This window comes from Gracilinanus agilis, chromosome 1, assembly GCF_016433145.1.
Source record: "Gracilinanus agilis isolate LMUSP501 chromosome 1, AgileGrace, whole genome shotgun sequence".
Taxonomy (NCBI): Eukaryota; Metazoa; Chordata; class Mammalia; order Didelphimorphia; family Didelphidae; genus Gracilinanus; species Gracilinanus agilis.
The window spans coordinates 427123766-427151156 of record NC_058130.1 but is presented as its reverse complement, the minus strand read 5'-3'; the positions used below and the strand labels follow the sequence as shown (position 1 = coordinate 427151156).

The 27391-nt window shown below is 35.1% G+C and overlaps 1 protein-coding gene across 2 annotated transcripts; it reads right to left on the bottom strand.

Annotated features, from left to right (window-relative positions):
* Nucleotides 1–205: 205 nt before the first annotated feature.
* On the bottom strand, nt 206–21390 carry NDUFS6 (NADH:ubiquinone oxidoreductase subunit S6). 2 transcript variants are annotated; one of them, XM_044665354.1, is made up of 5 exons: nt 21234–21390; nt 19041–19094; nt 6881–7003; nt 3946–4052; nt 206–245 (listed from the first exon to the last, which is right to left on the bottom strand). In XM_044665354.1, the coding sequence occupies exons 1-4, from the start codon at nt 21366–21368 to the stop codon at nt 3984–3986; spliced, it is 381 nt and encodes a 126-aa protein (XP_044521289.1). In that variant the 5' UTR covers nt 21369–21390; the 3' UTR covers nt 206–245; nt 3946–3983. The 2 variants fall into 2 exon arrangements, with proteins under 2 accessions (XP_044521289.1, XP_044521281.1); XM_044665346.1 differs by lacking the exon at nt 206–245 and having other exon boundaries at nt 3050–4052.
* Nucleotides 21391–27391: the final 6001 nt, after the last annotated feature.

The following is a 27391-nucleotide window of genomic DNA, read 5'->3' as shown; positions in this document are numbered from 1 at the left end:
ATACCTGTATAAACAAGTGATAAATCATGTTTTTCTTCTGCATTTCTACTCCCACAGTTCTTTCCCTCAATGTAGATAGCGTTCTTTCTCAAAAGTCCCTCAGGATTCTCCTGGATCACTGCATTGCTGCTAGTAGAAAAGTCTATTATATTTGATCGTTCCACAGTGTTTCAGTTTCTGTGAACAATGTTCTCTTGGTTCAGCTCATTTCACTCTGCATCAGTTCATGGAGGTCTTTCCAGTTCCTATAGAATTCAAGCAGTTTATCATTCCTTATAGCATCATAGTATTCCATCATCATACACCACTATTTGTTCAGCCTTTCCCCAATCCCTTTAGTTTCCAACTTTTTGCCATCAAAAAAAGCACAGCTATAAACATTTTTATACAAACAGATCATTTCCCATTTTTTTTTTATCTCTTTAGGATACAAACCTAGTAGTTTTACTAGCACAAATCATTCATTCTCACACACACACACACACACACACACACACACACACACACACACAAAACTTGCCTATATTCAGATATGTTCCCTGGGAAAAGGGGTGGACCAGTTAATGACTTTGTGGGAGAGGTATGATTCAGAAGTCTAATCAAGTAATGGTAATTAGTTATAAGGATGAATTACTGACCCTTTTGCTTTTAGAAAATTAATGATTACCTTTTTATGGAAAAAAGTCTGAGAATAAGAGAATTTTAGGCCTTGTAGTTTGAATGTCACAAGGTACTATGCTTTTGGTAAATGCCAAGTTTTGCCTGATATTACTTTACTATCAGGTTTTTCTTCTTTGAAATACCCAATTCAATTAACAAATGTCTACTTTTTTAAAAAACTACCACACAAAGAATTGTAATCACATGGAAATTAAGAAAAAACTTATATTTTTAAAATCTAGTAATTAAAACAGGAATAGAAGCATTTAAAATGTTAAGAACTGAAGACATAAATCAACACATTTAATACGAAACATAGTGACAAAACCTGACTTCCTCTGACAGAAAATTTAAATCTCCATTTCTGTGCAAAAGTGCAGCAAGATATTCTAAAAAATGCATTTGGTTGGCCAATCAGTGTTTGTTAATGAATTAGTAATGGTATCCCATAGTTTCCAGCCTTAAAGACAGTTAAAGCAGTCCTTAAAAAGGAGAAACAATGACAATCAAATTTCATGTTGTGTATGTCCTATTATAAGACAAATCTCTACAGATCCCAACATCACTTGCATGTGTAGCCTTTGAAATAAGGTCTGAATATCACAAAATAAAAAGGTACCCTCTATTACTTCCAACTCCTAGTAATTCCACAAAATCCAACAGTTCACTGGAACTATCACTAGCACTTTGGTGGTCCTAAGTTATAATTCCTTGAAAATGAGACATCTCAATGCCTTCCTCAATGTCAAGGTCTCTTCTAAAGAAGCTACTTGTACACTGCTTGGATGACTCCAGAGAAAGGTGTTGTGGCATTTAAAAAAAAAAAAAAAGAAAGAAAGAAAAATGACCACCCGGAAAAGATAGCTCTCTGTAATCCTGTTATTTAACATCTCTTGAATAAATCTTCTGCTCATATTTAGTAACATCTAAACTCAGTTTTAGTAAGATATTAAGTCCTAAGTGTGTCCCAAGTTTCTGTCTCAAGATTCCATGAGCATTCCCAACACAGGCAAAGTTCCTTTCCACTTTTAATAGAACACAAGTCACCTAAACATCATACAAAATAACTGAACTAGGTTCTCCTATGTTAAGCTTAGATAGGTTCTCCACAGTGGATCTTGACATCTGCAATACTGAATTATCAGATAAAATCTCAAGTCAGCTGCCCCCACCATAATCCTCTTCTCACAACTTGTCAGCACATGTAGAACTATATGTACAAAAATATTTATAGTGGCTCTTTTTGTGGTAATAAAGAATTGGAAATTATGGGGATGTCCATCAATTGAGGAATGGCTAAACAAGGTGTGGTGTATGATTGTGATGGAATACTTTTGTGCTAAAAGAAATGATGAGCAGGATGCTCTCAGAAAAACCTGGAAAGACTTAACATCATACACAGCAACTGCAGTACTGTACGATCCACTGTGAATGACTTAGCTGTTCTCAGCAATACAATGATTTAAGACAATTCTGAAGGACTCCACCTCCAGAGAATGAATGGATGTGAGTCTAAATGCAGATTGAAGTATATTTTCTTCTTTAAAGATCATTTTTCTTGTTTGGGTTTTTTTGTCTTTGTTGTCTTTTACAATCTGACTAATGGAAATGTTTTGCATGATGTACATGTAAAATCAATATATTAAATTACTTGCCATCTTAGGGAAGAAGGGAAGAATTTGGAATTCAAAGTTTTTAAAAACAAAATTACTTTTACATATATATCAGAAAAAATTAAATATTTCATTAAAAATAAACAAAAAACAATGGATGGTAGAACTATGTTAATCAGAATATCTCATTTTAGGATCTGCTTGATACTTATTCACTCACTACATGAGGGTACAGTCTCTCAGCATCCTTAGACTACCTGGAATGTTATAGAAATTGAAAAAATCATAGACTTAAGTAGTACCATCATGGCCTGCCTCTCCAGTTCCAAATCAGCTAAAAAGATGTTGTCACCAAATTGTGATCAATAAGGAGGCAGTTAGTTAGATGGCTCAGTGGATTGAGCCAGGAATAGAGAGGAAAGTCCTGTGTTCAAATTTGACCTCAGATAATGCCTAACTATGTGACCTTGGGCAAGTCACTTAACTTTATATCCCTTACTGCTCTTTAGCCATGAAAGCAATATACAGTATTGATTCTAAAATGGAAGGCAAGGGTTTAAAAAAATTGTGGCCAATAACAATGGGTAAAAGAAGTTGTGCATACAAATTTTATGTATGTTTTTCAGAGTAATGTCTAGGTTTACATAACACTTGAAGGTTTACAAAAAGCTTTTCTTAATATTTCCATTTTAATACTCAATTCAAGCAATACACCTACTAAAATTAGAATAAGACAGAGAAAATTAGCATGTTATTTATATAGGAATGACAAAAGATTTGTGAAGCATTCTTTATTTCTTTGCATCTTAGAACAGGTGATGGAATAATGGTACAAAATAAGACATACATTTTTTTCAGACATGGCCAACATATTGATTTGTTTGCTTGGCTACAGCTACTTATTACAAGGAAGGCCTTCCCTTTAGTAGGGATAGAAACTGAGTAATTATCATAATGATGCAAGAAAAAAAGATTATCAGTGAAACATTTTATATTTTAAGATATACAGAAAAGAGCAGAAGTTCAAAAAGGGACAAAGACAAGCAGAGAAGTTTTCTTACTATCATATTAAATATAATACATACAATCAATCAATATTTTCATTAAGCGCCTACTATTATATGTGCCAGGCATAAACATATATAAACTATACATAATAGTTTAATTACAACTCTCTTTTCTATTCTTAATATTGAAATGTTCATTTTTGATATAAGAAAAAACATTCCATTTTACAGATAAGCTCTGAGAAATTACATGATTTATCTATGACTATAAAGCTAGTAAGTATCAGAACTGAAAGGCAAACTCAGTTTTTTTTGACTTTGAGAGTTCAGTTCTTTTTCTAATCTATGTAAGGTTGTCTTTATCATCTCTAAACTATCACCAAAAATTCAATATATAAACAGGTTAAAGTAGTTTTATTTTAACATTTGCTAACAGAAAGGTTTTGATTTTTCATAAGAGACCAAGCCAGTGTGTTAAAAGACTAACTGACTTGACCATACATTCAAAAAACTAATGCAGTTCAAGGACTGTATTTCATGGGGAAAAAGTCACTTTAAACTTAAATTATACTCAACACTCATGTTCTATTCATAGAATATTTTTTAAACAAAGCTTATATTTTGTGATTCTTAAATACGTTTTTTTAAAATACCAAAATTCTTACATGCAGAAAATTGTACTGGTTTCAGTGTATAACTGGTTTCAGTGGTGGTGATGTTGTGTAAACTGAAGTCCACAATACCCACAAGTCCCAGTTTTAGTCTCTTTGTCCTGTAAATAAGAAAAAGCAAACTTTCTCAATACAGGCACCAACATTTTGCTACAACTTTATTTATGAAAAAATCTAAAACATCATAAATTGGTTATAAAGTTCATGAAACTTGAAATTAAACATTAACATCACAATGCTTTAAATATAATTGACTATTCTTTTACAAAAGCATCAATTAACACATTTCCACAATGTGCATGCATGCATGTATATATGTAGATACTGGGTCCTGATCTGTGTTTCATCAATGTAGGCCATTCCTGATGTGAAAACTCTATCTTCAATGCAAATCAACAACTTATCTATAATTTATAACCATAGGGAGTTATATAGGGCACAAAAAAATTTAAACTGGTTAGCGAATAGGCCACTGCTGGAAGGGGAGGGCCAGGTTGAAATGACCATATTTGGATTTAATGAAAGTCACTCTGCCAGGACAGTAGAGAATGGATTGGAAAAGGAAAGACTTGAGGCAGAGAAGCCAATTAGAAGACTCCTGAAAAATCCACAGAATAGGTAATTAGGAACCCCTACATGCGGTAGCCAACTGAGTGATGAAAAGGAATTTAAATGTGCAATGTTGTGAAGGTAAAAACTACAAGATCTGCTGACAAAATGGACATGTGGGTTAAGTGCAAGTGAGCAATTGAGAATTACATCTACTTTTTAAGTCTGTGTGGCTAGGAGGAATTGGAAGATGAGAAGAGAAAGTTTTTTTGGGGGAAGATAATGACTTTTTTTTTAATATATAGCTACCACCCAATTTGAAACATCCAAAAGGCAGCCAATGACATAGAAATAAGAGTTCACAATAGAAATTAGTACTAAATCTAAAGATCTGGGAATCATCTGCAGAGAGATGATATAGGTGACTAGATGACCAGTCTAAGTTTATGGAGACTCTGAGATCCATCACAGATCATAGGTTGAGAGCCCTTGGTATAGTGGAAAAAGAAAAGGTGGACCCAAAACAGATCCTTAAGCAATTACCCATAGTGAATAGGCATAACCTTAATGAATATCCAGGAGAATGAAAAGAATATAAATATGTAAAATGCATATCATAGCATTTTTACAACTTTTATTGCCATACAACAATTTTAATGGGTAAAATGTCAAGTCAACTTTGAGTTAAAATGCAAGCCTTTTTAACTTAATGATAAAATGTCAATCAACAAGCATTAAGTGATTAGTATGTGCTACACATTGTGCTAAGTCCTGAGAATGCTCAAAAAGAATGAAACAATTTTGCTCTCAAGGAGATTACATAAGCACATACAAAATAAATATATATAGAATACAAAATATATGCTTACTAGTAAGGAGAGGAAGGCATTAGTATTTGAGAAAGATTAAGGAAACGTAACATGAGAAAAGTACTGCTTGAACTGTTATCTAGGAGAAAGTGAGGGACTGAGGAAAAACTGATGCTACTTGCATCTCTGCCCCTTATCCATCCCACCAACACTCACCCAACTTCTACATCCCTTGGACCTATAACTAACTTACCTTTCTCTGGACAGTATTGTTAGGCCTTCCTCAATTGCCTCTCATTATTACAGGATACTTCTAATGCATAAAAAGGCACAATGACATTTCAAGATCTCACTTCTAGAATTTTAAACGTACACCCATATGTATATGGGGAAATAGGGGGCAGAGAAGTGAGACAAGGGAGAAGGAGGGAACAAAGAGGAAGTGGCAGGAGAGGAGAAAGGGGGGAAAGAGAAGTCACCACCTAATAAACAGGTTATGTTCCAGTTGTTTGGCACTTGAATGTAATACAATGAAAAGAGAAGAATATTGCTGAAAATATACTATCTAACGTTATAGGCTTTTGTGGGCTAACTTGGGAACCTCCCCCTCCACCCCCTTAATTACTTTTTGTAGTATCAAAGAACTGGAAACAAAGTAGATACTTATCAGCTAGGGAATGATTAAACTAACTATAGTACATAAATGTAATGGCCTATGACTGTGCTATATTTTTTTAAAAATTGGTAGGTTTGAGAAATACAAAGAACATAGGAAGACATATTATATAAACTGATGAAAAGTGAAATTAACAGGACCAGAATATCCTATACACAATAAGTGCTACAATGCAAACGGAAAGATTCATAAACAAAACAGCAGGACCTGAATGCTATGAAATAATAATGATTAAGTATGGCCCCAAAGAATTAGGTCATAATATTCAGAGCAACTCAATCTATTCTTAAAGAAATCTTCTAGAAATATCATCCATATGAGGATTATTCATGAGTTTCAAAGGACATTTATTCACTCTGTCATTCAGTTCATCTTATGGTTGCTTTCTTTCCTGTCCAAATTCCCTGAAAAATCTTTCTCCTGCTATCTCCACATATTTCTTGATATCCTTATGGAATCTAATAAATCTCCCTGTCTGTGATATTCTCTATAAGTAAAGTACTGAGGAAGAGCTAGTATAGTGGTATATATCTACAGAGGTGCCAAACTGAAATTGAGAGGCAGACTAGGTAGGTAGACAGAGAAAACTGTACATAGCCTGGTAAGTGAGATAGAAAGTAAAATAAAAAGTAAAAGATGAGTCTATAATTGTAAATGGCTAGGAAAAAAAACATGTGGATTGGTAAGGAAGGTGAGTTATGAGCAAATCAACCAAAAAATGCTTAATTCTGCAGATCTCATTCTTGGATGTCCTTTAACAATCTTTTGCCCTCATCAAGTAGAAGTTCTTATGCTAGTATGTGCCTTAAATCTTATCCTATCTCTATCCTTTTCCCATTACAATACCCATTTTTAAAATGAAAACACAATGAAAGGCTGAAGTAGGATACATTACCAAGTTTATATATACTTTTGGATGACCCAGAGCTCCTCCTCCACCATCACATGATATCACTCGACTTTCCACTTTGCTTACTGGTTGCTCTGCTATCAAATCAATTGCAAAGTTTTCATTTACCTGAAGTGAGGGGGAAAAAAAGGTGTGTTTTTTTTTCGTACCATCAAAACAGGAATTTTGACTATAACAATTCAAGATTTGCTCAGGATAAGTACTTCATCTACCAATACAGACAAACCTTTCCAAGTGGTGGTTACCCTTTTGTGATAAGCCTTTCTACACTTACTCTAGTGCTGAGCTGACAAAAAAAAAATTAGCCGTCTTTAGACCAATGTTCAAAATAATTCCATTTTAGTAACTGTATATCTACTAAAGTTTGTGTTCCATTATTATGACTTTCAAAAGTACAATGCTACCCCCTCTCATCTATGATAATCCAGCAGAACAAGACTTCAATGGAATAACGATATAGTTATTCAGTAGATTTTTAAGAAGTTAGTTTCAAATAATAAACATAAATTTTTATTGTTTGTGGGGATTATTGTTGTTCTAAATTTACAAGGGAGAAATAGCACCAATTTTATAAATGGTAGGAAGAAAATTATGGCAAATATCAGTTTCAGAAAGCACAAACAAGATTGAGACAATAAAAACCAATTTCAGAATAATTTGAGAGGACCTTAATAGCAAATGTGAATACTTAAATATTTTAGACAGAAAAATTTGTATGCTCAAAAGCTTAATCAACAATGTAGCACTTTTCAAATCTTTATTGATTCAAAGAATACTTCTTCAGGGAATTAATGCTGCTTAACTCCTTAACCTTTTTAATCTAAAATAAACAATGTAGTATAGTTGGTCAACAAATTAACTTATTTCATCAAATATTCTAATTAGAAATAGTGTCATCACAACATACATCCTACCAATTTTTAAAAGTTCTATATTCTTTGAAAAGTTAGTAATTATTTTATATCTTATAATGATCTTTGGACAAAAGAAAAAACTTTTGCCTTGACCATTTAAAAATTATATAGGTTGGGGCAGCTGGGTAGCTCAGTGGATTGAGAGCCAGGCCTAGAGACAGGAGGTCCTAGGTTCAAATCCGGCCTCAGACACTTCCCAGCTGTGTGACCCTGGGCAAGTCACTTGACCCCCATTGCCTACCCTTACCACTCTTCCACCTATAAGTCAAAACACAGAAGTTAAGGGTTTAAAAAAAATTATATAGGTCATAATTTAGTCACTCATTAATTTACAGGCCTCAAGGTCATCACTATAAATACTAAATAGCACTTTATTGCAGAATTCCAGAAATTCAGGTTTACAGTTATAATGGATAGCTGAGCATACCTACAATTGCCCAAGATTAAGGATGACAGTTTTTAAGAGAAAAGAATTATTTTGTCAATTTTTATCTTCCCTAATCCCCCCAAACTTATTAAAGAACTTATAAAATATTAACCTAGAATAGAAAGGTCAGATGATATAATCAAAAACCTACTTTTCTACATCATTTCACAAGTTAAAAAATCTCTGGCCTCTAGAATAGACACTGAAATGAATTAAATTAAGCGTTCTTATTTATTAATACAGTACAAAGGACAGACAACTGATAAAACACTGAATAAACATAAAATTTTATATTATAAATAAGCAAAAAGGCAAGCACAATTAGAAAAAGAAAAAGAGAAGGTAAAGTCTGAGGGAGAGATATAAAAGAACTTAATTTTCCTTTATTCCTTCATGGAAGATGGAATTTCAAGAGTCTGGCAAATTGTCAGGGAAGAAGGCATATAGCAGAATGAAGCTTAAGAAAAGGCTTGGAGGCAGAAGTAATATAATGACAGGGTATTAAGCAAATCTTTTGAGAGGGAATAAAAAGGGAATCTGGAAGAGTAGGACAAAGTTTAAGTGAACATTATCTAAGGTAGATTAAGAGTTTAGTATTGTTATTAATAACAACTTCTTTATATAGAATGTTAAATATTTGCAAAAGACTCCACAGTATAAAATGCAAAGCTTGCTCATTATCCTTAAAGCAAAGGCATATAGAAGATGATGATCATAATAATAAAAGCAGCTGGCTTTTGCACAATGCTTTAAGATTTGCAAAACACTTCACATACAATCACATTTCCATTTTCCATTTGATCCTTGGGGGAGGGGAGGGGAACCTGACCAATGCCATTATTACCTCTATTTTACAAGATGAAAAAACTGAGGGTCAAAGAGATTAAGTAACTGGTCCATGGTCACTCATGATGCAAATGTCTATGGCAAGATTCAACCTTAAATATTCCTGACTCCAAGATGTACAGAGTTCTGGTCACTGTTATTCTGCCTCTCTAAATCTAACGTGCCTTAAGAAGGTAAGTACTGTAGTTTATTCAAACAAAAAGAGCAGGGAGACAGCTCAACTCACAGTTTTGAGAAGGACTCAGTTAGATGATGATATAAAAGAGAAAAGCATGAAGCAGAGACTTCATTTTCCAATAAGAGACAGTATAGATGAAGTCTAAGGATATGAAAGGAAGGTGTGGATGTAGGATGTTACCGAGGATCACATAGCAGGATAAGAAAAGAAAAGATGGATGGAGCAAAAGGACAGTGACACTTTCAAAATGACTGAGGTTTCTAGACTCAGAAAGATGGGGTGATAAGGCAGAGTCATCTACTTTATGGCAAAGGCAGGAGAGGGTAGAAAATGAGAAGATTTGCCTTGGACATATTTGAGTTGGTGATAAGATATCCCACTTGAGATGTCTTGTGACAAGTGCGATTAGACTACAAAATAGAGACACAGGCTTGTGTGTTTTCCACGTACTGATTGATAATAGCTGAACCTTCATGGAAGACAACAACTAGGAAGAAGCAGCAGTCATCTACTGATACAGATCTCAGTAAGGGCCAGAAAGTATGCTAAGACAAAAGAGAAAGTTTATTGAACACATACAACAAATACTACATAAAGTGAAATGGAAGTGGAGAAAATGGCATAAAATAGATATACTGAGTACAAGAATATTAACAGGGCTGGGAAGGAGAGCAGGTGCTATGGTAATTTAGCAAGAAGAGTGAACAAAGGATTTGAAAAGGAACATTTAGAACCAGTGCAATCTTGTATTCAATATGAAATAAATCCTTATTTTAAAACATTTTGAAAATTTTTGCAAAGTCAACAAAGACTGAAAAATAAAATTATTAAACTTTATGCATAAAACGTATTTCAATAATGCCCTAAAACTTATGTGTGATGCCAGGATGTTTAAATAAAAAATTACCTAGTGCAAATGTTTTTCTCCAATATAATTTAAATTGTCAATTACATTTTGGCAGGCAGGTGAATATGAAAAATGCATGGTTTCAGGAACTAAACTTATCTAGTTAAAAAAATTCTATTCTCACTAGTTGACAGGAAACACAATTCAGTGATAACCAATAGAATAATAAATATTATTTCTTAGACTAGTTGTCCTCTGAACTAGCTCCATTTCTTCTCAGTTTTCCTGTCCTTTAAAATTTTCTCTACTTTTAACATTACTTTGCACTTTTTAACGAAGTGTATTCACCCCCATTTTCCTTCCAACTTAGTACTTTACTCATCAGCTGAAAAATACCCATCTCTTCTATTCAGTGCTATGCTTACATTAGTGGCAGAATTGGGATTAGAATTCAGGCTGAATGGTTATTTCATCTGTTTTTATAAGAATGTTAAAATGTTAGAACATAAAACATATGCGTGGAAAGGTATAAATAACCTTTATATTCATCTTCTTTAGTAAATAAAGTTGAGAATTGTGAAAAAAAATCAAATGACCATAGATTAATAAAACTGTTCTTCCTTGACGATAGTACAATGCTCCTTTAAATTATTGTTTTAGAGCAAAATCTAAAATACATAATGCTATTTAACTTTTATTCAACCTTGCTAATGTTAGGTAAATAGCATTATTCTTAAGTTATTTGTTAAGTCAATCTAAGTATAGGGGAGGGGGCAAACTGTGTTAAACAGTACTTTAAAGTTAGTTATCAAGTCTGGTTTCATCTGAAATACACAGATATATACATACACATTCACCCATATTTATAATAAAACTGTCCCATATATTGACAAGTACAAGGTTGTAGAGAAGAACGATAAAGAAAGCACTCTAATTTATAATTTACTATCGTCATAGTTTTATAAGCTTTCCTCTTAAAGTTCAATTTCAAGGTGAAAGAATTTATGATAAAATGCAGTTACAATAAAACAAAAATATCAAGTTGTGTAGCATTATACTAATGCTGTATTACATGCTCTTTTAAACAGAATATATTTGTTGACAGTCTTGTCTCTCCCCTAACAGTGACATCCTTATAGTGTGGTATGAAATGAGTGATGTACTGCTCACCTCTGCTACTGATGGACAAAGCAACTAACCATACAAATGAAGTCTTATAGTTTAAATAATACAATGCCTAAATAAGTGACAAAAATGTCACACAGGCCACACTAACAAACAGATAGGCACCAATCATGGCAGTTAAAGAGACCTCGCCATCTCCTTGAGGGAAGGGCATTTGATGCCTTGACATTTCTGACTGACAAAGGGCATACACTACTGTCATTTAATGCAGTACATCTGAAGGGAAATCATGACCCTCCAATTATTAATGTCTGGTTCCTGAAATTCAGCTCAACTGAAAGAATGTAAAGAACGTAGAAACAAAAACACATCCATCTATGATATAAAAAAATGTTATTAGATGCTAATGGCATGTCAAAATAATAATATTTTTAAAACCCTCGATTTTACTTATAATCACTAAGGAAATTTTAGCAGAAAAAAATCATTTTATGAACATTATTAATTAACTAAATGTTATATATATGTGCCTTGAATATTCTGATTAGCTGGTAGCAATGGCTAAGGCTTATGACAAATCATATATCCTCCACTGTCCCACTCTTGCTTTGTAGCAAGAAAAATACTTCTCTGGTTTGTATATCATTAAAAAGGAAAACCTTTAAAGCCAAGCTTTTGTCTTTTTTAAAAATTGTAAGCTAAACATATTAAATATTTAGCGCCAAAGTAAATTTTATTGTTAAAAGGCAGGACTTTGATTCATATGGCATACTTTAGGAATAGCAATTGCAGAGGAAAACTTGTTCTGTCGGATTCAAACCCTTCCAAATTGGAGGAGGTGGTAGGGAGAGAGGGACGGAAATTAAGGAGGCGCCTGAGGGGCAAAATCATGATTAGAGTCTTTGGATCAATGCTAAAACTGATGTTTAAAAGTAAAATAGATTAACTACAGAACTCTAAAATATTGTCTTATAAAAAGTATTTTAAAAACTCATACTTCTCATCAAGCTCTTAAGTTTAAAATGAACAATGAGGCAAATTATATTTTAAAATTAATTAAGTTTAAAGTTCATATCACAAGTGAATAATGAGTTTAAAATACATATTTTTTATATTTATGCTTTTCTGAAAAATAATTTTATAGTTAAAAACAGTTCTTTACATAAAACTAAACAGTTTAAAACATAATTCAAGAGAATGGTGAACTGAGGCATTCGTATTGACTTGTTGAAACTGGTTTTGAGGGACATAGAGGAGTTCAGTGATTAATCTGACTGGCGCCTAGCAAGAGAAAGTATTAAAAAAAAAAAAAGAAAGAAAGAAAGAAAAGAAAGAAACAAGCATTAAGTCCTGGAGCTACCATGAAGGATAAAATTAAAGGACAACTCACATAGCTTATTGACTAAACCACTAGTTTCATGAACCTTGGGGTTTATGAATTCATATTTTCAAATATTTTCCTTTGGATCCTTGAGGGTAAATAAATCTTTCTCCTTCTATCCCCATTATTTTTGCTAGATCAGCCTTTGGAAGCAGACAAGAAAAAAAAATTCTAGTTATTCATAGATTTTTAAAATGAAGATACCTGTGCATTCTTACTTTAACCAAACAAATCAAATCTTTCATATTAAGAGGATCACTTAAGGGGAGATAAGGGAACATAGGACTCAAAGAAATGAAAATTAAAAAGCTTTAAATATAAAATAAATTCTACAGATGTAGTTTCTCATATATCCTAACTAAAAGGCATCCCATCAGAATAATGATAATGACAATGATAACAATAACAATAATATTTATATAGTGTTCGCAATGCGCCAGGCACTGTGCTAAGCACTTTATAGGTATTATTTCATTAGATTCTCATAACCCTGGAGGTTAAATGCCATTATTAGTCTTATTTTACACAAGGAAACAGAAACAAAGAGAAGTTAAGTGACTTGCCCAGGGTCACACAGGTAGTAGGTGTCTGAGATCATATTTGAATTTGGGTTTTCCTGACTCCAAGCCCTCTGTCCAGTGAACCACCTGCTGCCTAATTTAAGTGATCACTTCGTTTTAATACCACAAAAAGACTGCCTTGGTTTCAAACACATAAAAGTGTGTCAAATAAAATTCCAACAGACAAAATTCCAAGTACGATTAATTAATTAGTAAGGCTAGCAATAACCAATAAATGGAGGTAATTGATCTCAGTGATCAAAGACACCAAGTAAGAGTCCCAGGCCCCTTTTTATCCTGGTGTCTTCCTTCTGAGAGTATATACATCATTGAGACCTTTGCAAAGGCAAAGCAATCTATATTGATGGATATCTTAATGAGGCAGTGGGCTAACAGTTTTCAAATCCTCCCTATCACTTCATAGTAGGGGAGCCATGAGGGGGGAAACCACTTCAATCAGAATCTCCCAGGCTTAATTTTCCCTTTGTAGACCAACTTTGATGAGGAGGAAAGAAAGGACAAGGGGATATGTCCCTGGAGATGAACCCAGCTAAGGCTGGTTCTGTTTATAGGATACACAAAAGAAAGAGTTTGTGCCTAGGCAAATGCCTCAGGAACTGGGAAAAATTATATTCCTCAGCCACTTATAGCTGAGAGAGGTCTCTCTTAAAGGTAGACTAAAATATGGGGTTTTTGACAGAAAACTTTGTTACAAATCAATATTTATTATCAGATGATATAGCAAAATATTAATTTTCACCATGAATTAATGTTTAATATTCTATAAATATAAGCCTATTTGACTATTAAAATAAATGGGGATGTAGAGACAGAACAGGGAGGGGAATATAATTTACCTGAAGAGCATTCAATTATCTATTATTGGGAATAGATGACTATAATAACTATAATAAGTAACTGGAGCTAAGAGAATAAAATGGATGAAGATACAAAACAGACAAGCAACACATAACTAACCCAAGTTCTACCACTTTCTTAGTGAGTATACTTGGTGACACCTGAGATTGGGGAAACGTAGTGGTAGCCACGGCAGTGTTGGTGGTAGAAGATTTATAATTTTGGAAAATGCTTTTTTCACATTACTGTGAGATCTTACAAATCAGTACTCCCATTTTATAGACAAGGAAACAAGCTTGGAGGCAAAGTGACTTTATCTATAGTGGCATATATGTAGCAAACAACAGAGGCTGAGGTGGTTTCTGGGTTTTTTTTTAGTCTTCCTCATTGTCACAATAGTTTTGTATAAAAATTAAAAACATACATACAACAAATGAACATGGCCAGGTAACAAATAAGAATAATCATAAGAAAAAACAAAAAGTCACCAACAATAATTAGTATCAATGTCACATCTTATGCAGAATGCTTAGGAAAAAAATCAGTTACCAGAATGATGTGGAATTCATACACAAATGCCTATTGTCTACTGTGTGTCCAGTACTGTGTTAAATACTATGGGAGATACAAAGTACAAGATAAAGTGCCTATCTTCCAAGACCTTAAAATCTCACTGGAAAAATAAAACATCTGTACAGATTAAACAAGCAGTGCATAATTATCAAATGAATGGTCCAGAAAATACTATCAAAACTGAGAAGGTAAAGATTACTATAGAAGGGTATAATAACTGACATTTAAATAATGTTTTCTAAATAATGCTTTCAAAAATCTTTACATATATTATCTAATTTGATCCTCACAACCCTGTGAGGCAGATATAAACAGGCATCTTCCTCCTCCCTAATACAAACAAGGAAACCAAAGATCAGAGAGGTTCAAGAATTGTTCATAGTTCTACAGCTACTAAGCATTAGAGGTAAGATTCAAACTAAGGTCTCTCAATTTCTTTTTTTTCCTTTTTTCCTTTTTTTTTTTTTAAACCCTTATACTTCGGTGTATTTTCTCATAGGTGGAAGAGTGGTAAGGGTGGGCAATGGGGGTCAAGTGACTTGCCCAGGGTCACATAGCTGGAAGTGGCTGAGGCCGGTTTTGAACCTAGGACCTCCTGTCTCTAGGCCTGACTCTCACTCCACCGAGCTACCCAGCTGCCCTCTCAATTTCAAAAACAATGGTCTTTCTACTAACCCATACTGCATCTTTATAGATAGGGTACAGATGAAAAAAGCTTCTCCAACTAGGTGAAACTTAAGATTAATTTTAAAACATAGAGAGTATTTGATAAAGAGAAAAAGGATTCTAGGCAAGGAATGACAGGATAAAAAAAGGTTTAGAGGCAAGAACAAACATGAAATGGATAGAATACTAAACCTTTAATTTCACTAGTATAATAAGGAAAATCTCATGTTAGTAAATTCCCTCTATCAATTCAGGATGGCTTCCAACAGCCTGACTTAGAGAACCACTGAAAGCACTAAGAGATTAAGTAACTTGCCCATTGTCACAAAACCAATGTGTCAGAAGAAAGATTTCAACTCAAGTCTTCCTGCCTTTGAGGTCAACTCTCAAGATCATTTCACTATCTTTAAGAATGAAAAATGAATAACATTGAAAAATGAGCAGAAAAGGAAGACTATAATTGAAGATTCTTATAGGGAAATAGCCATATTTGGCCAAAGATCATTCATTCCTTGAAAATATAGATTAAACCACATTACAGAAGGTAGCTAGTCTAGAATGCTAAGAATGAACAACTTATTGAATTATGTTACAGTTTTGGCAATAAGGTAGGATTTGTTCATAATCTAAGAATAATTTTTTTTAAGTGCAAGATAGTGTGATCTTATCAACATAGGGAGTAAGTTCCCCTGGAAGAAAATGTTCAATTATGGAGATAGAAACTATTCTGAAACTTGATCTTTTAGTTGCATGGAACCTTTATGTTAAATGACTTGCCCTGGATCACAGACATAGTTCAGCCAAGGCAGAAATTGAACCCAGGTTTCTTGGCTCTCGGGTCAGACGTCTATACATTAAACCATGCTGTCATTCACAAAATAACTTAAGATTGGACAATGACAGGAGAAATATGTATGGCTGGAATAGATAAGCTCTCTCCAGGAGAATGTAGAAAGGCCACAAGATCAACAAATGAACCTCAGAGACGACTTCTGTTAGGGAACAGGTTGAAAAAAAGTCAATAGAGAGGATAAGCTATGATGAGAAATAAAGATCTGGGACTGATTAATTAAACTTTTTTTCAAAGTAGTGAAGATAAATGTTTGGAATTGGAAGATGACAGAAGATGCCAGAAAGTTATTTTTACATGATGTCCTTTAAGATTCACAGCAGAGAGGGGGGCAGCTGAGTAGCTCAGTGGATTGAGAGCCAGGCCTAGAGACAGGAGATCCTGGGTTCAAATCTAGCCTCAGACACTTTTCAGCTGTGTCACCTTGGACAAGTCACTTAACCCCCATTGCCTAGCCCTTATCACTCTTCTGCCTTGAAGCCAACACACAGTACTGACTCCAAGATGGAAGGTAAGGGTTTAAAAAAAAAAAAAAAAGATTCACAGCAGGGAAGAGGCAACAGTCTGAAGACCCCAAGTGGAAAGGAGTTACTCTTAGAAATGGAGGAATACTTCCTCAGAGACATATACAAACTCTCCTATTTTGCATTTAAAGCCTTGCACAATCTAATTCCAACATACCCTTCCACACTTAGTAAACATTACTTCCTTTCACATGCTGTCTAGTCTACCTACAAAGGTCTTACAAATGGTTACATCAGTCACTCCGCTGTTCACACTTAGAATGCACTTCCTCCTTACTTCTACTTCTTAGAATCATTAGCTTCTTTCAAAACTCACCTTAGTGTCATCTTCTGCAAGAGGTCTTTCCTAACTCCATGCCCAGCACTCTAACCAATTTACCACCCAGCTGCCTAATTAACTGATCACTTTGTTTGCATATTACGAATATTGTGATGTGGATTCAAAGAAATATATATATGTTTACCCCCAATGTTCTAAAAATACAAGCTATTTTGATGTCTGGGATTAAATGATTGAGGAGATAGGGGAATCACCTACCTAAACAGTACTGAATTTTCTGTTATAAGTGATAGGAATATCATATGTGCTTAGGATAGTAAAACCAGGTGAAATATTTCCAGCAGTTAAGACATTTCCTCACAAAATGACCTTGTATTTATTTCGTACATATATGGATATTGCCTTTTCTGATGGAATATAAGCTTCTGAAGCATAAGGCCTGCTTCATTTTTTTCTTTCTATCCTCAGCACTTGATGAATGACTAGTATACATTTGTGCCAAATAAATGCCTACTATAATGACTTTTGGGCACCAGGCATCTAGGTGAATAGTCCTGGGCCTGGAATCTCCAAGACTTGATTTTAATCCAGCCTTAGACACTTTTTAGCTGTGGATCCTGGGTAAGTCACTTATCTGCCTCATACAGTATCACCATCTATAAAATATGGATAATAACAGAAGCTACCTCCCAGGGTTGTTATGAGTATCAAAATGAAATATTTGTAAAGCCCCTGGCACATAGTAGGTGCTATATAAATGCTCATTCTCTCTCCCTGACTTGATCAAGAAAAAAGACAAAAACTATAAAGTGAAGATGTGAAAGGAGAGGTTATCCTAGATAACTTTATCAACAAGGAATGTGCTGAAAAGAATAGAATTAGACACCTTTAACAGCCAGTTAGACTTGACATTGAATCAAGAAAAGATGAGTAAAAGAAACTGCTTAGTAGTAGTTAGGACCCAGATAAATCTATACAATATGAATCATGAGTTCAAGTTTGTATATAGTTCTGTAACTTTTCCCAGTGATGCTCAAAGGTCTAAAGTCAGAGTAGATAAAGCAGCCAAGGATGATCAAGATGGCAAAAACTGAAGCTGGCAAAGAATTCTGGGTGGTAGGTTAGGTAAGGTAACAATCATGGAATCCAAGCTAGAAATCTAGCAAAAAGTAATCACAAATAAGTTAATTGATTGAGTGAAATTTAATAAATGATTACAGAATGATTTTGTCATAGGGAGAACAAAAAGCTGGTTTAATAAAAGTAGATAAAAGAGATAGGGTTTAAATGAATCAGAATGGACAAATGATAAATAAAGGTTAGGTCTTTCTTTAAAAGCAAGGAATTAAACAAACATATGAGTGCTGCCTACTGTGTACTTAAATTAACACTGTCTGATGCTAGAGATATAAAGACCAAAACAGAACAATTCCTGCCTTTAAGAATATACTGGGAGAAAAGCTATAGGTTGAAAGGCAAGGTAGCTATATGTATCAATGGCAGAAGAACATCGAGGTAAAAACCATTAATGTCATTTGAAATAAGAGAGTTAGAGAAAGAGAGTTAAGAAAAACACAGACCCTAGTCCAACCTAAAACTCACTCACTGGTGACAAGTAATAGTATTAGTTATATAGAAAAGAATTTACCTCTAACTTGTCACATTAATTTGGACTAGACCTCAGGAAAGAATGATTTATATATACTATTTTCAAAATTTAAGAGAGTCCTTATATCCAACTAACAAACCAACATAACCTATTTAAGTGGAGCTAAAAAAAATCATATTCCATTAGATAACTAAAATAGCATATTTTAACAAAAAATAAGCAATATAATTTATGGACATGAAAAAGCATGAGGTAAAGAAATTAGTCATTTCAGTTTATATAAGTTATTTTTATCAAGTGAACAATGTAGCCATTTAGACATTTCAAAAACAAAAAATTAGCATCACAACTGTACTCCCCCCCCAAAAGGCAAGAGGTCTGAAGAAATGTTTAATTTAAGAAATAAAATGATTCTAAGCCTTTCTGTCTGTTAAATGTGCAATTTGCCATTTCATTTCTTGTCATATTAGATTTTTATTAAAGCTTAACTCTCTTTTGAAAGCTTACCTCTTTCTGGCGACCAACAAAGCGAATCCTCCTGTAATCATCTTCATCATAAACCTTGGGGAAAAAAAAACAACCATCTTTTATTTTTACAACTTATCCTTTAAGACAATAATTTGTCTTATTTCAAAGATACCTGTCAAAATTGACACTAAAATTCAATGTTACATAATGCTTTTCTGAATAACCAAATATTAATAGCACCACCAAATTTCTTAAGTTCTTCATCCCTTTCAAAAACACTTTTGTATATGTCACTTGGTAAAAATGATGCTTAATGTTTTCTTAATACAAGCTTAGGAACTCAGTTACTTAAAACAGTTAAAGAAATAAGTCTCTAATATAAGTGAAGGAGAAAACTGTCCTTTAAAAATCACACATCAATCATAAATATTTAAGTTTAAAGAAGTTTTTCTTCAACATTTAGACATTGTTAATTAACCAACCACATAAAGTAAAATGAAGAAATCTGTAATTATAAGCACATGGAACAAAAATATACACCATCTTTCAGGTAATAATATCAGTTTCTGTTGTAATTTTTTTTTTTTTTTTTTGCAATATAAATCGAAGATGTATCTAGGTGGTGAAGTGGATAGAGTGTGGGGCCTGAAGTCAGGAAGAACTGAGTTCACACGCAATCTCAGATATTATCTAGCTGTGTGAGCCTGGGCAAGTAACTTAATCTATCTGCCTCAGTTTCCCTTTCTGTAAAATGGGGATAATGCTTGCCCTTCCAGAGTTGTTGTGAGAATGAGATATTTGTAAAGTCCTTTGCAAATTTTAAAGAATTACATTAATGTTTATTATAATAATAATTACTAGATAAGCAAATACTATCTTATGGCAATGAATGCAGTAAAAATAATTCAAATACTCAATTTCAATTTCTCATGTTTTAAATGCCCAGATTTTATGGTTTTAAGCTTCAGGCCAAGTGATTTATTCAAACTTCCACTATTCATAATAATATGAAATTTAAAAAAATTTCCAAACTAAGACCAAATGGGTTTTTATATGCTGAAATATGTAGATATTTCATCAAAATAACTGCACAAAGGATAATCAGAATGTTAGGGATGAAGGCAAGTTAAAGATTATTATATTAATTGCATATGTGGTACTTTTACAATACAATAAACACCGATTTAAAGATGTCTATTTTATTTGTTGCTAAATGCCTCAATCTTAATAGTTATCAGCAACTAGGGCTCAAAAACATTCAAAAGCTTAACAGGGACAAAGCACAGAAGAATAATATTCCTTCCTCAAATAAAACGATCTTTTTTAACTCGGACCAAGACCGCATCAGTTGTATTTCCTTTTTTTTTTTTTTTTTTTTTTTTTTTAAACCAAAAGGTGGCGTAGAAGGTAATTAAAGGTAGGTATAACAACCAAACGAATAGTATTGTATCAAAGGCCTTCAATGTGCCAGGTATAGTTGAAGATAAAATAAAAGGAAAAAACAAGAAAACAAAAATGAGGTCAAACCGAATGCCCAAAAAGAGTATAATTGAGGAAGGCAAATATTTATATGCCCAAAGAGGGCAGATATTTTTCTCCAGTACAGAATAGGCTTTTCCTAAAAACGGGAGCAAAGGTTAAGATTGTGTCATTGTAGGGAGATGCCGGGGATTTATTAAAAAAAGGATCCAGAGCTAGAAGGGGCTTGAAGAGATTCAAGAGTGTAGAAGACACTGGAAGCCACCAGTCACGCACTAGTCCAGAGCTTCAAAAATGTGTCTGGTGAGGTGGGGGGAGGGGAAAAGACTGAGACAGGTAGAAGAGGGGGAGGGTATAAGGGAGACAAGAAGAGAAAGGAAAGGGGAGGAATGAGAACGAGGGGAGATGGAGAAGGGGGAAGGGACAGAGGAGAAGAGGGAAAGAAGTGGGGAAAGAAAGGAGGGAGGAAAGAGAAAGAGAGGAAAGGAAAAAGAAGGGAGAAGAGGGAGGGGAGGGGAGAAGAAAAGAAGTACAGGATGGAGGAAGGGAGGGGGAGGAGAGAGGGGCAGCAAACCAAGAAGAAATCCAGGGGAAGCTGGATCAAGGGGAGTGAGTAGAGGCTGAGCATGTTTGTCGGTAGGTCCATCGGTCAGTCCCGACACTCCACGAGAAAACGGGGCGGGGACAAGGTGCATCAGCAGCAGAAAGTAGGGAGGGACGAGAGACCCTTTTTCCTCCTCTTTCCCCCATTACCTGGCCTGTGTGGGTAATTTTCTCCCCCGTGGGCGACACCTGCACACCAAAACATCTGGCGGCCACAGGGAAGCCCTGGCTGCGGCCCAGAAGGCGGCCGAAGGTCACAAACGCCACCGCCGCAGACGCCGCCATCTTTCCCGGGATGACCCCGTGACCCCGACGCTTTAACAGCGTGAAAGAACGCTTGCTTCCGTGGGTGTTCTACGCTTGCGCATTGACTCGGATAGCTTGGTTCTGGGAATTATTTCTCGCGGGGAGAGGGAAGAGGAGAGGAAAAGAAAATGGGGAAGCAGGAATGGCGGGGATAAAACAGTGGGAGAAGGAAGTGGACCGAGTGTATGTGTGTGGTGGTGGGGAAATAGAAAGGGGGGAGAAAATTGTTTTGTCCCCTACGACAAGAGGATACACACCTTCGTGTTTTCTAGAACCTCTTTATGAGACAAAGAAAAAATGCTGAGATTTGACCTTGGGCATGCCATTCAGTTTATGGAACTCGGTTCCCTCATCTGTCAAACGAGGGGGGTCGAACTAAATTCCTCTAAGATCCCCTATATAGCTCAGTATCTTTGATCCTACTTTTTTTTTAATTAACATGGACATCATTTTTGTGGCCCTTAGTAAGAACCTCAGTTTCTAATATTTGTTGGATACAGCTGTTAGAGAAAAGCACAGGATTGAAAGTAGAAGACTCAGCCAGCTGTGTGAACTCAGACAACTTGAAAGATCTGAATAGTCCATCAAAAAATAATAATAATGTAGGTTTCTTCTATCTGCATTGATTTTGCTGATACAGAGGTTGTTACATTTTATAAAGTGACTTTTGCTTCAGTGCAGACAGAATAATAAAAGAACATAAATGGGAAATGGGAAATTAAGTGGGAAAAAATGTAATCATAAAATCCCCAAGTTTTTGTTTCAAAATCTGTAAAATGAGAATAAATAAAAATGTTTGTTTTATGTAACTTCCAGGCTTGTGAGGATCTAATGTTAAGTGAGACAGTGGATAGAGTGCCAAACCTAAAGAAAGTCAAGAAGTCCTAAGTGGCTTTAGACATTTACTAGCTGTGTGATCCTGGGCAAGTCACTTAACCTACATTTGCCTTAGTTTCTTTATCTGTAAAATGGGGATAATAATACTCCTTACTACCCAGGGTTGTTGTGAGGATCAAATAAGATAATAATCCTTAAGTACTTGACACATTGTAAGCATTATATAAATGTTAGCTATTATTACTGTTGAGATAATGTGTATAAAAGGTTTTATAACCTTAAAAGTATGTAAATAGATCATGTATTATCAATCAATAACAAACTTGTCTATATTAGCAATAATATGTATTCATATGTATGCCTACATATGAAATTTTAAAAAATCTTTAACCTCTCTCATTTCCAACTGCCTGCTAAATTTTTCCATTTGAATGTCTTGCCTTCAACTCAAAGTAAACATTTCTAAAACCTAACTGATTATCTTCCACTTCACAAGACAACACCCTTCTTAGACTTTTGGTGTTGGTGCCACTACTCTCTAGGCTCCAAATTCTAGATCACCTTTAACTTCTCCATCTTCTGTATTCAATCATTCAATAATAATCACTTACATTTATAAAATACTTAACAAGCACTTAACGACTTAACAAGCACTTTCTCAGAATAACCCTGTGAGGAAGTCAGTTAAAAAACATTAACTTCTCCATTTGTCAGATAAAGAAACTGAGATTTGGAGATGTAAGTTTCCTCCATTGTAAAATGAAGCATTTGTACTAGATAATCTCGAATTTTCTTTTAAACACTAACATGATTCTGTGATCTCTCTGCCTCTAGTCTTTGTGCCTTTCAAACTCTCGCTTGATTAAATTTTGAGCAAAATAATCTGTTTTGTAACCCCTGATTTCCTACATTAAAAGTTATAATTCCTTATCTTGGCATTCAGAGACCACCACACCCTACCTTCTGTAGTAAAATAACAAGTATCATGTCATAAAAATAAGAAGTGATAAAGGGAGAATATTAAGTTGACCTAGGGGAGTGATGGTGAACCTTTTAGAGACCAGGTGCCATGCCCCATGCCCTACCCCCACTCCCCTAGAAACCCCATGCCATGCCCTGCTTCCTTGCCCCATATAGGGAAGGGAAGAAGTGCTCCCATTGGGCTGCTGGGCAGAGGGGTGGGTGAAATGAAAAAATATTCTCAGCAATAAATAAAATAAATAAATAAATAAATGAATGAATGAATGAATGAATAAATAAACAAACAAATAAATAAGCAGACAAATAAGCAAATAAATAGATAGATAGGTAAATAAATAGATAAATAAAAGAGGGGGAGAGGAGTGGCCTGAGCACCCTTTTCCCCTCCAGCTCTGCCAACCATGAGCTGCCCACCTTACCCACTGTGTGCTCCCATTGGGCTGCTGGGCAGAGGGACTGATAATGTGAAAAAATGTCATCAAATACAGTGGAAAGGGGGAAGGGAGCAGCTCCACTGGAATCCTGCTGCCTTTCTAGTAACAAACCAGGTTGTGGGGGGGGGGGGAGAAAGGAGTAGGGAGGGGAGAGAGTGGGGAAGGGTGCTGTGTGTGCCCACAGAAAGATTTCTGTATGCCATCATTGGCATGCACGCCATAGATTCACCACCACTGTCCATAGGAAAACTTTGTGTGGATTTTATTAGTTGGATGTTGTCTGTGACCAAAGTGTTATCAGTCTTATGGAAAAAGTTATAAATACCACTGGTGAACATTTCTTCCTGTTTTGTGTCTTGTTTGATATTTATAATCAAAAAGTCATCAAAGTTATTTCTGTTACATATTTCAAGGAATTTTGTAAGATGTTTTTTAAACAAAGCCATGGAAGCCTGTTTGTTAAAAAGCCTTTAATGTAACATCATGCCCTAGGATACTGGAGCTGAGATGACACTCAGGTGACCCTGAAGAGATAGTCCAGAACTTAATAGCAGAGAGTAACAACCAATAGAGACCAAGATAATACTTAGCTAAGGTTGTTACATATATCCACCAGACAGCAAAAGACCAGTGGAGACCAACAGAGCAGGTATTCCAGTACAGATGGGAAGAACAACACTCATCTGAGATTATATGCCTAGTAGTTACTATTAGAATCACAATATCTATACATTTCTGCCCTCCTCCTTAATAGTATGTATTTGTTCCCTAGTTTTAGAATGTTTTCCTTCATTTGAGCTGAAGGTGGGGGAGGTGGGTACAGTGTGTTCTCTTGCAACTTTTCTGATTATACTAAAATAACTTTGTTATATGGTTCAGTCATCTCTTAATCTTAAGTAAGTAACCCTTAATGACTCCATTTGGTGTTTTCTTGGCAAAGATGCTGGATTGGTTTGCTTTTTCCTTCTCCAGGTCATTTTGCAAATGAGGTACTGAGGCAAACAGGATTAAATGACTTTCCCAGGATCACCCAGCTAGTAAGTGTCTGAGGCCAGAATTGAATTCAGGAAGGTGTCTTCCTGATTTCAGACCTGGCACTCTATCCACTGCACCATCTATCTACCTGCCTAAATAACTTTGTCTTCAGACTGACTGGAGAAAACAAATAATAAAGTTATCAGAGGTATCCCATGAACTTATTTTTAGTGGGATAAGATAGTGTAGGGGTAGAAGTGAGAAGGTGGTACTACTTGGTGTTACATTAAAGGCTCTTCAACAAACAGGCTTCCATGGCTTTGTTGTAGCTGGGTGGCTCAGTGGACTGAGAGCCAGGTCCAGAGACGGGAGGGTCCTGGGTTTAAATCTGACCTCAGACACTTCCTAGCTGTATAACCCTGGGCAAGTCACTTGACCTCCATTGCCTAGCCCTTACCACTCTTCTGCATTGGAATTGTTATAGATGATACTGATCTTGCTATCTGTTACTGATGAGAGATAGCTGATTATAGACAAATTATTAGGGTCACTTAATGGTAGACAATGTATAAAGAAGCTGGACACAGTATAATCCAACACCTATTTATTAATTTTTGTTAGGCAAGGCAGGGAATTGATTCTAAGGCAGAAGGTAAGGGTTTAAAAAAATAAAATGAAAGAAATAAAAACATCTTACAAAATTCCTTGAAATATGGAATAGAAATAACTTTCATGGCTTTCTGATTATAAATATCAAACAGGGCATAAAACAGGAAGAAATATTCACCAACGATATTTACAACTTTTTACTTTCCTCCCTTATCAGTTCTGACTCTACAGTTTATCAGTTCAGCTTATATTATCCTCTAACCTCAAATTCTTTATCCCTTTTTTCTCATTCCTTGCAAACCCCTAAGCCTAAGATTTGATCCTAGCTTCCTCAACTCCTATTCATGTTTCCTTATTGTGCTGGGGGAAGTCACAAAATTCTGCAAACTGAGAAAATAAAGTCCTTGATACCTAAGTCTTTGACACTATTAAATAGCTCAACATCAGAAACAGATTTTTATTAGTGGAAATGACATTAAAGAAGATGCCTTACTTTCTGCTTTGCTCCTGTACCCTAAGCAACACAGGACCCTTCCATCTCATTTAACTAAAACTTACTGCATTGTGTTATATCCTCCATTAGAATGTGAGCTTCTTTGTGGGAGCAGCACAAGAAGATTAGGGGCTTCCATTCCAGCAAGGCTGCGGAATGCCCAATGCACCCCAGTTTGCAAGGTCTCTGGGAAATCACAGCTTAGAAATCATCAAGCACATAGTCTGCTCTCCAGCATGAGAAAAGCAAACATTTCCCCCTTCTCAAATACCAGATGCCCTGCCAAGAAAATCACTGAAGCAGTTTTGTGAGAAGAACATACAGTATTGGGTCATACATTGATATGCTGACACATGATTTATTATCCTATTGAAAACTGTTTAGTGCCACTGAGGTAATCTAAATCTATTTTATTCACCTTGTAACTCATAACTAACCATTGTACCTGCAAAAGGCTTACCTAATTCTTTTACCTACATCATTTACCCTATAAATTGTAGACTCCAACCCAATAAACTTTGCCACTGGTCTAAGAAGCTGTCTACATAGTTCTTAGTAAGCACAGACCCTCCTGTAAGCCCAAAACACATAGTTCTTACCTGGGCTTGAAGACCAACAAAGCTATTTCCAAAGTTAGACTCTGTCTTTGTCACTCTTTGAGAGCAAGGATAGTCAGTCTCTGCTTTTCTATTTGTTTTCCCAGCATTTGATAAATACTTTTTTTTATCAATTCATTTATTCATATCCACTGGCCTCTATTCGATTCTCACCTTTATTGACATAGGAAGTATTTGGCATTCGTGATCATATCACACTGGATTTTTGTGGCATGGTCCTTTCTTCCTTCTCCTACCTGTTGATCCATCCTCAGTCTATTTTGCTAAACAATAATCCATCCCCCCCTCATTTGTCCTGCTCCCAAAGCTTTATCTGAGACACTTTCTCTTTTCCCTCTACCACCATTCTCTCTAGGTTCATTGGGTTGCATGCATGGGTTCAACATAACATCTCTGTGCAGATGGCTCTCAGATTTATATACTGAACCCTCATCTTTCTTAAACATTCCAGTCCCACATCATCTATTTTATATATATATATATATACACACACACACACACACACACACACACACACACACACACACACACACACACACACACACATTTTCCATTGGAGGTCTTATAGGGATCTCAAATTCAATTTGTCCCAAACAAATCTTTCTCTTAAAACCTATCCCTCTTCCTAATTTCCCTATTTCTGTCAAAATCCAAATTCTCTTCTATCACTAACCTTCTGTGGTCCTCTTTCTGAACTTAAACTGACTACTAATTTACACTGAATTATTAATGGGAGGAGGTGTGGAAGAGGGCTCCAGAGATGCATTTTGTAACAAAGTCAATTAATCAATCAATCAGAAAGCTTTTGATTGAAGTCAAAGGAAAGAGTTTATGTGTCTGAAATTGTTGACAGTTAAATTTCTCCTTGCTTCCCGCTGCATTTTAGCCTTCAGGTCAAACTATAAAATGAACCTTTTGACAAGTTTTCATAGTCTCTTATCACTTGACAGAGAGTTGATGGACTAGAGATGAAGAATATTCTGCCCCCTCACCTCCACCTTTTAGCTTCTTTCAAGACTCAGCTTAATTCCACTCTGTAGCTGCAGAAGTTCTATC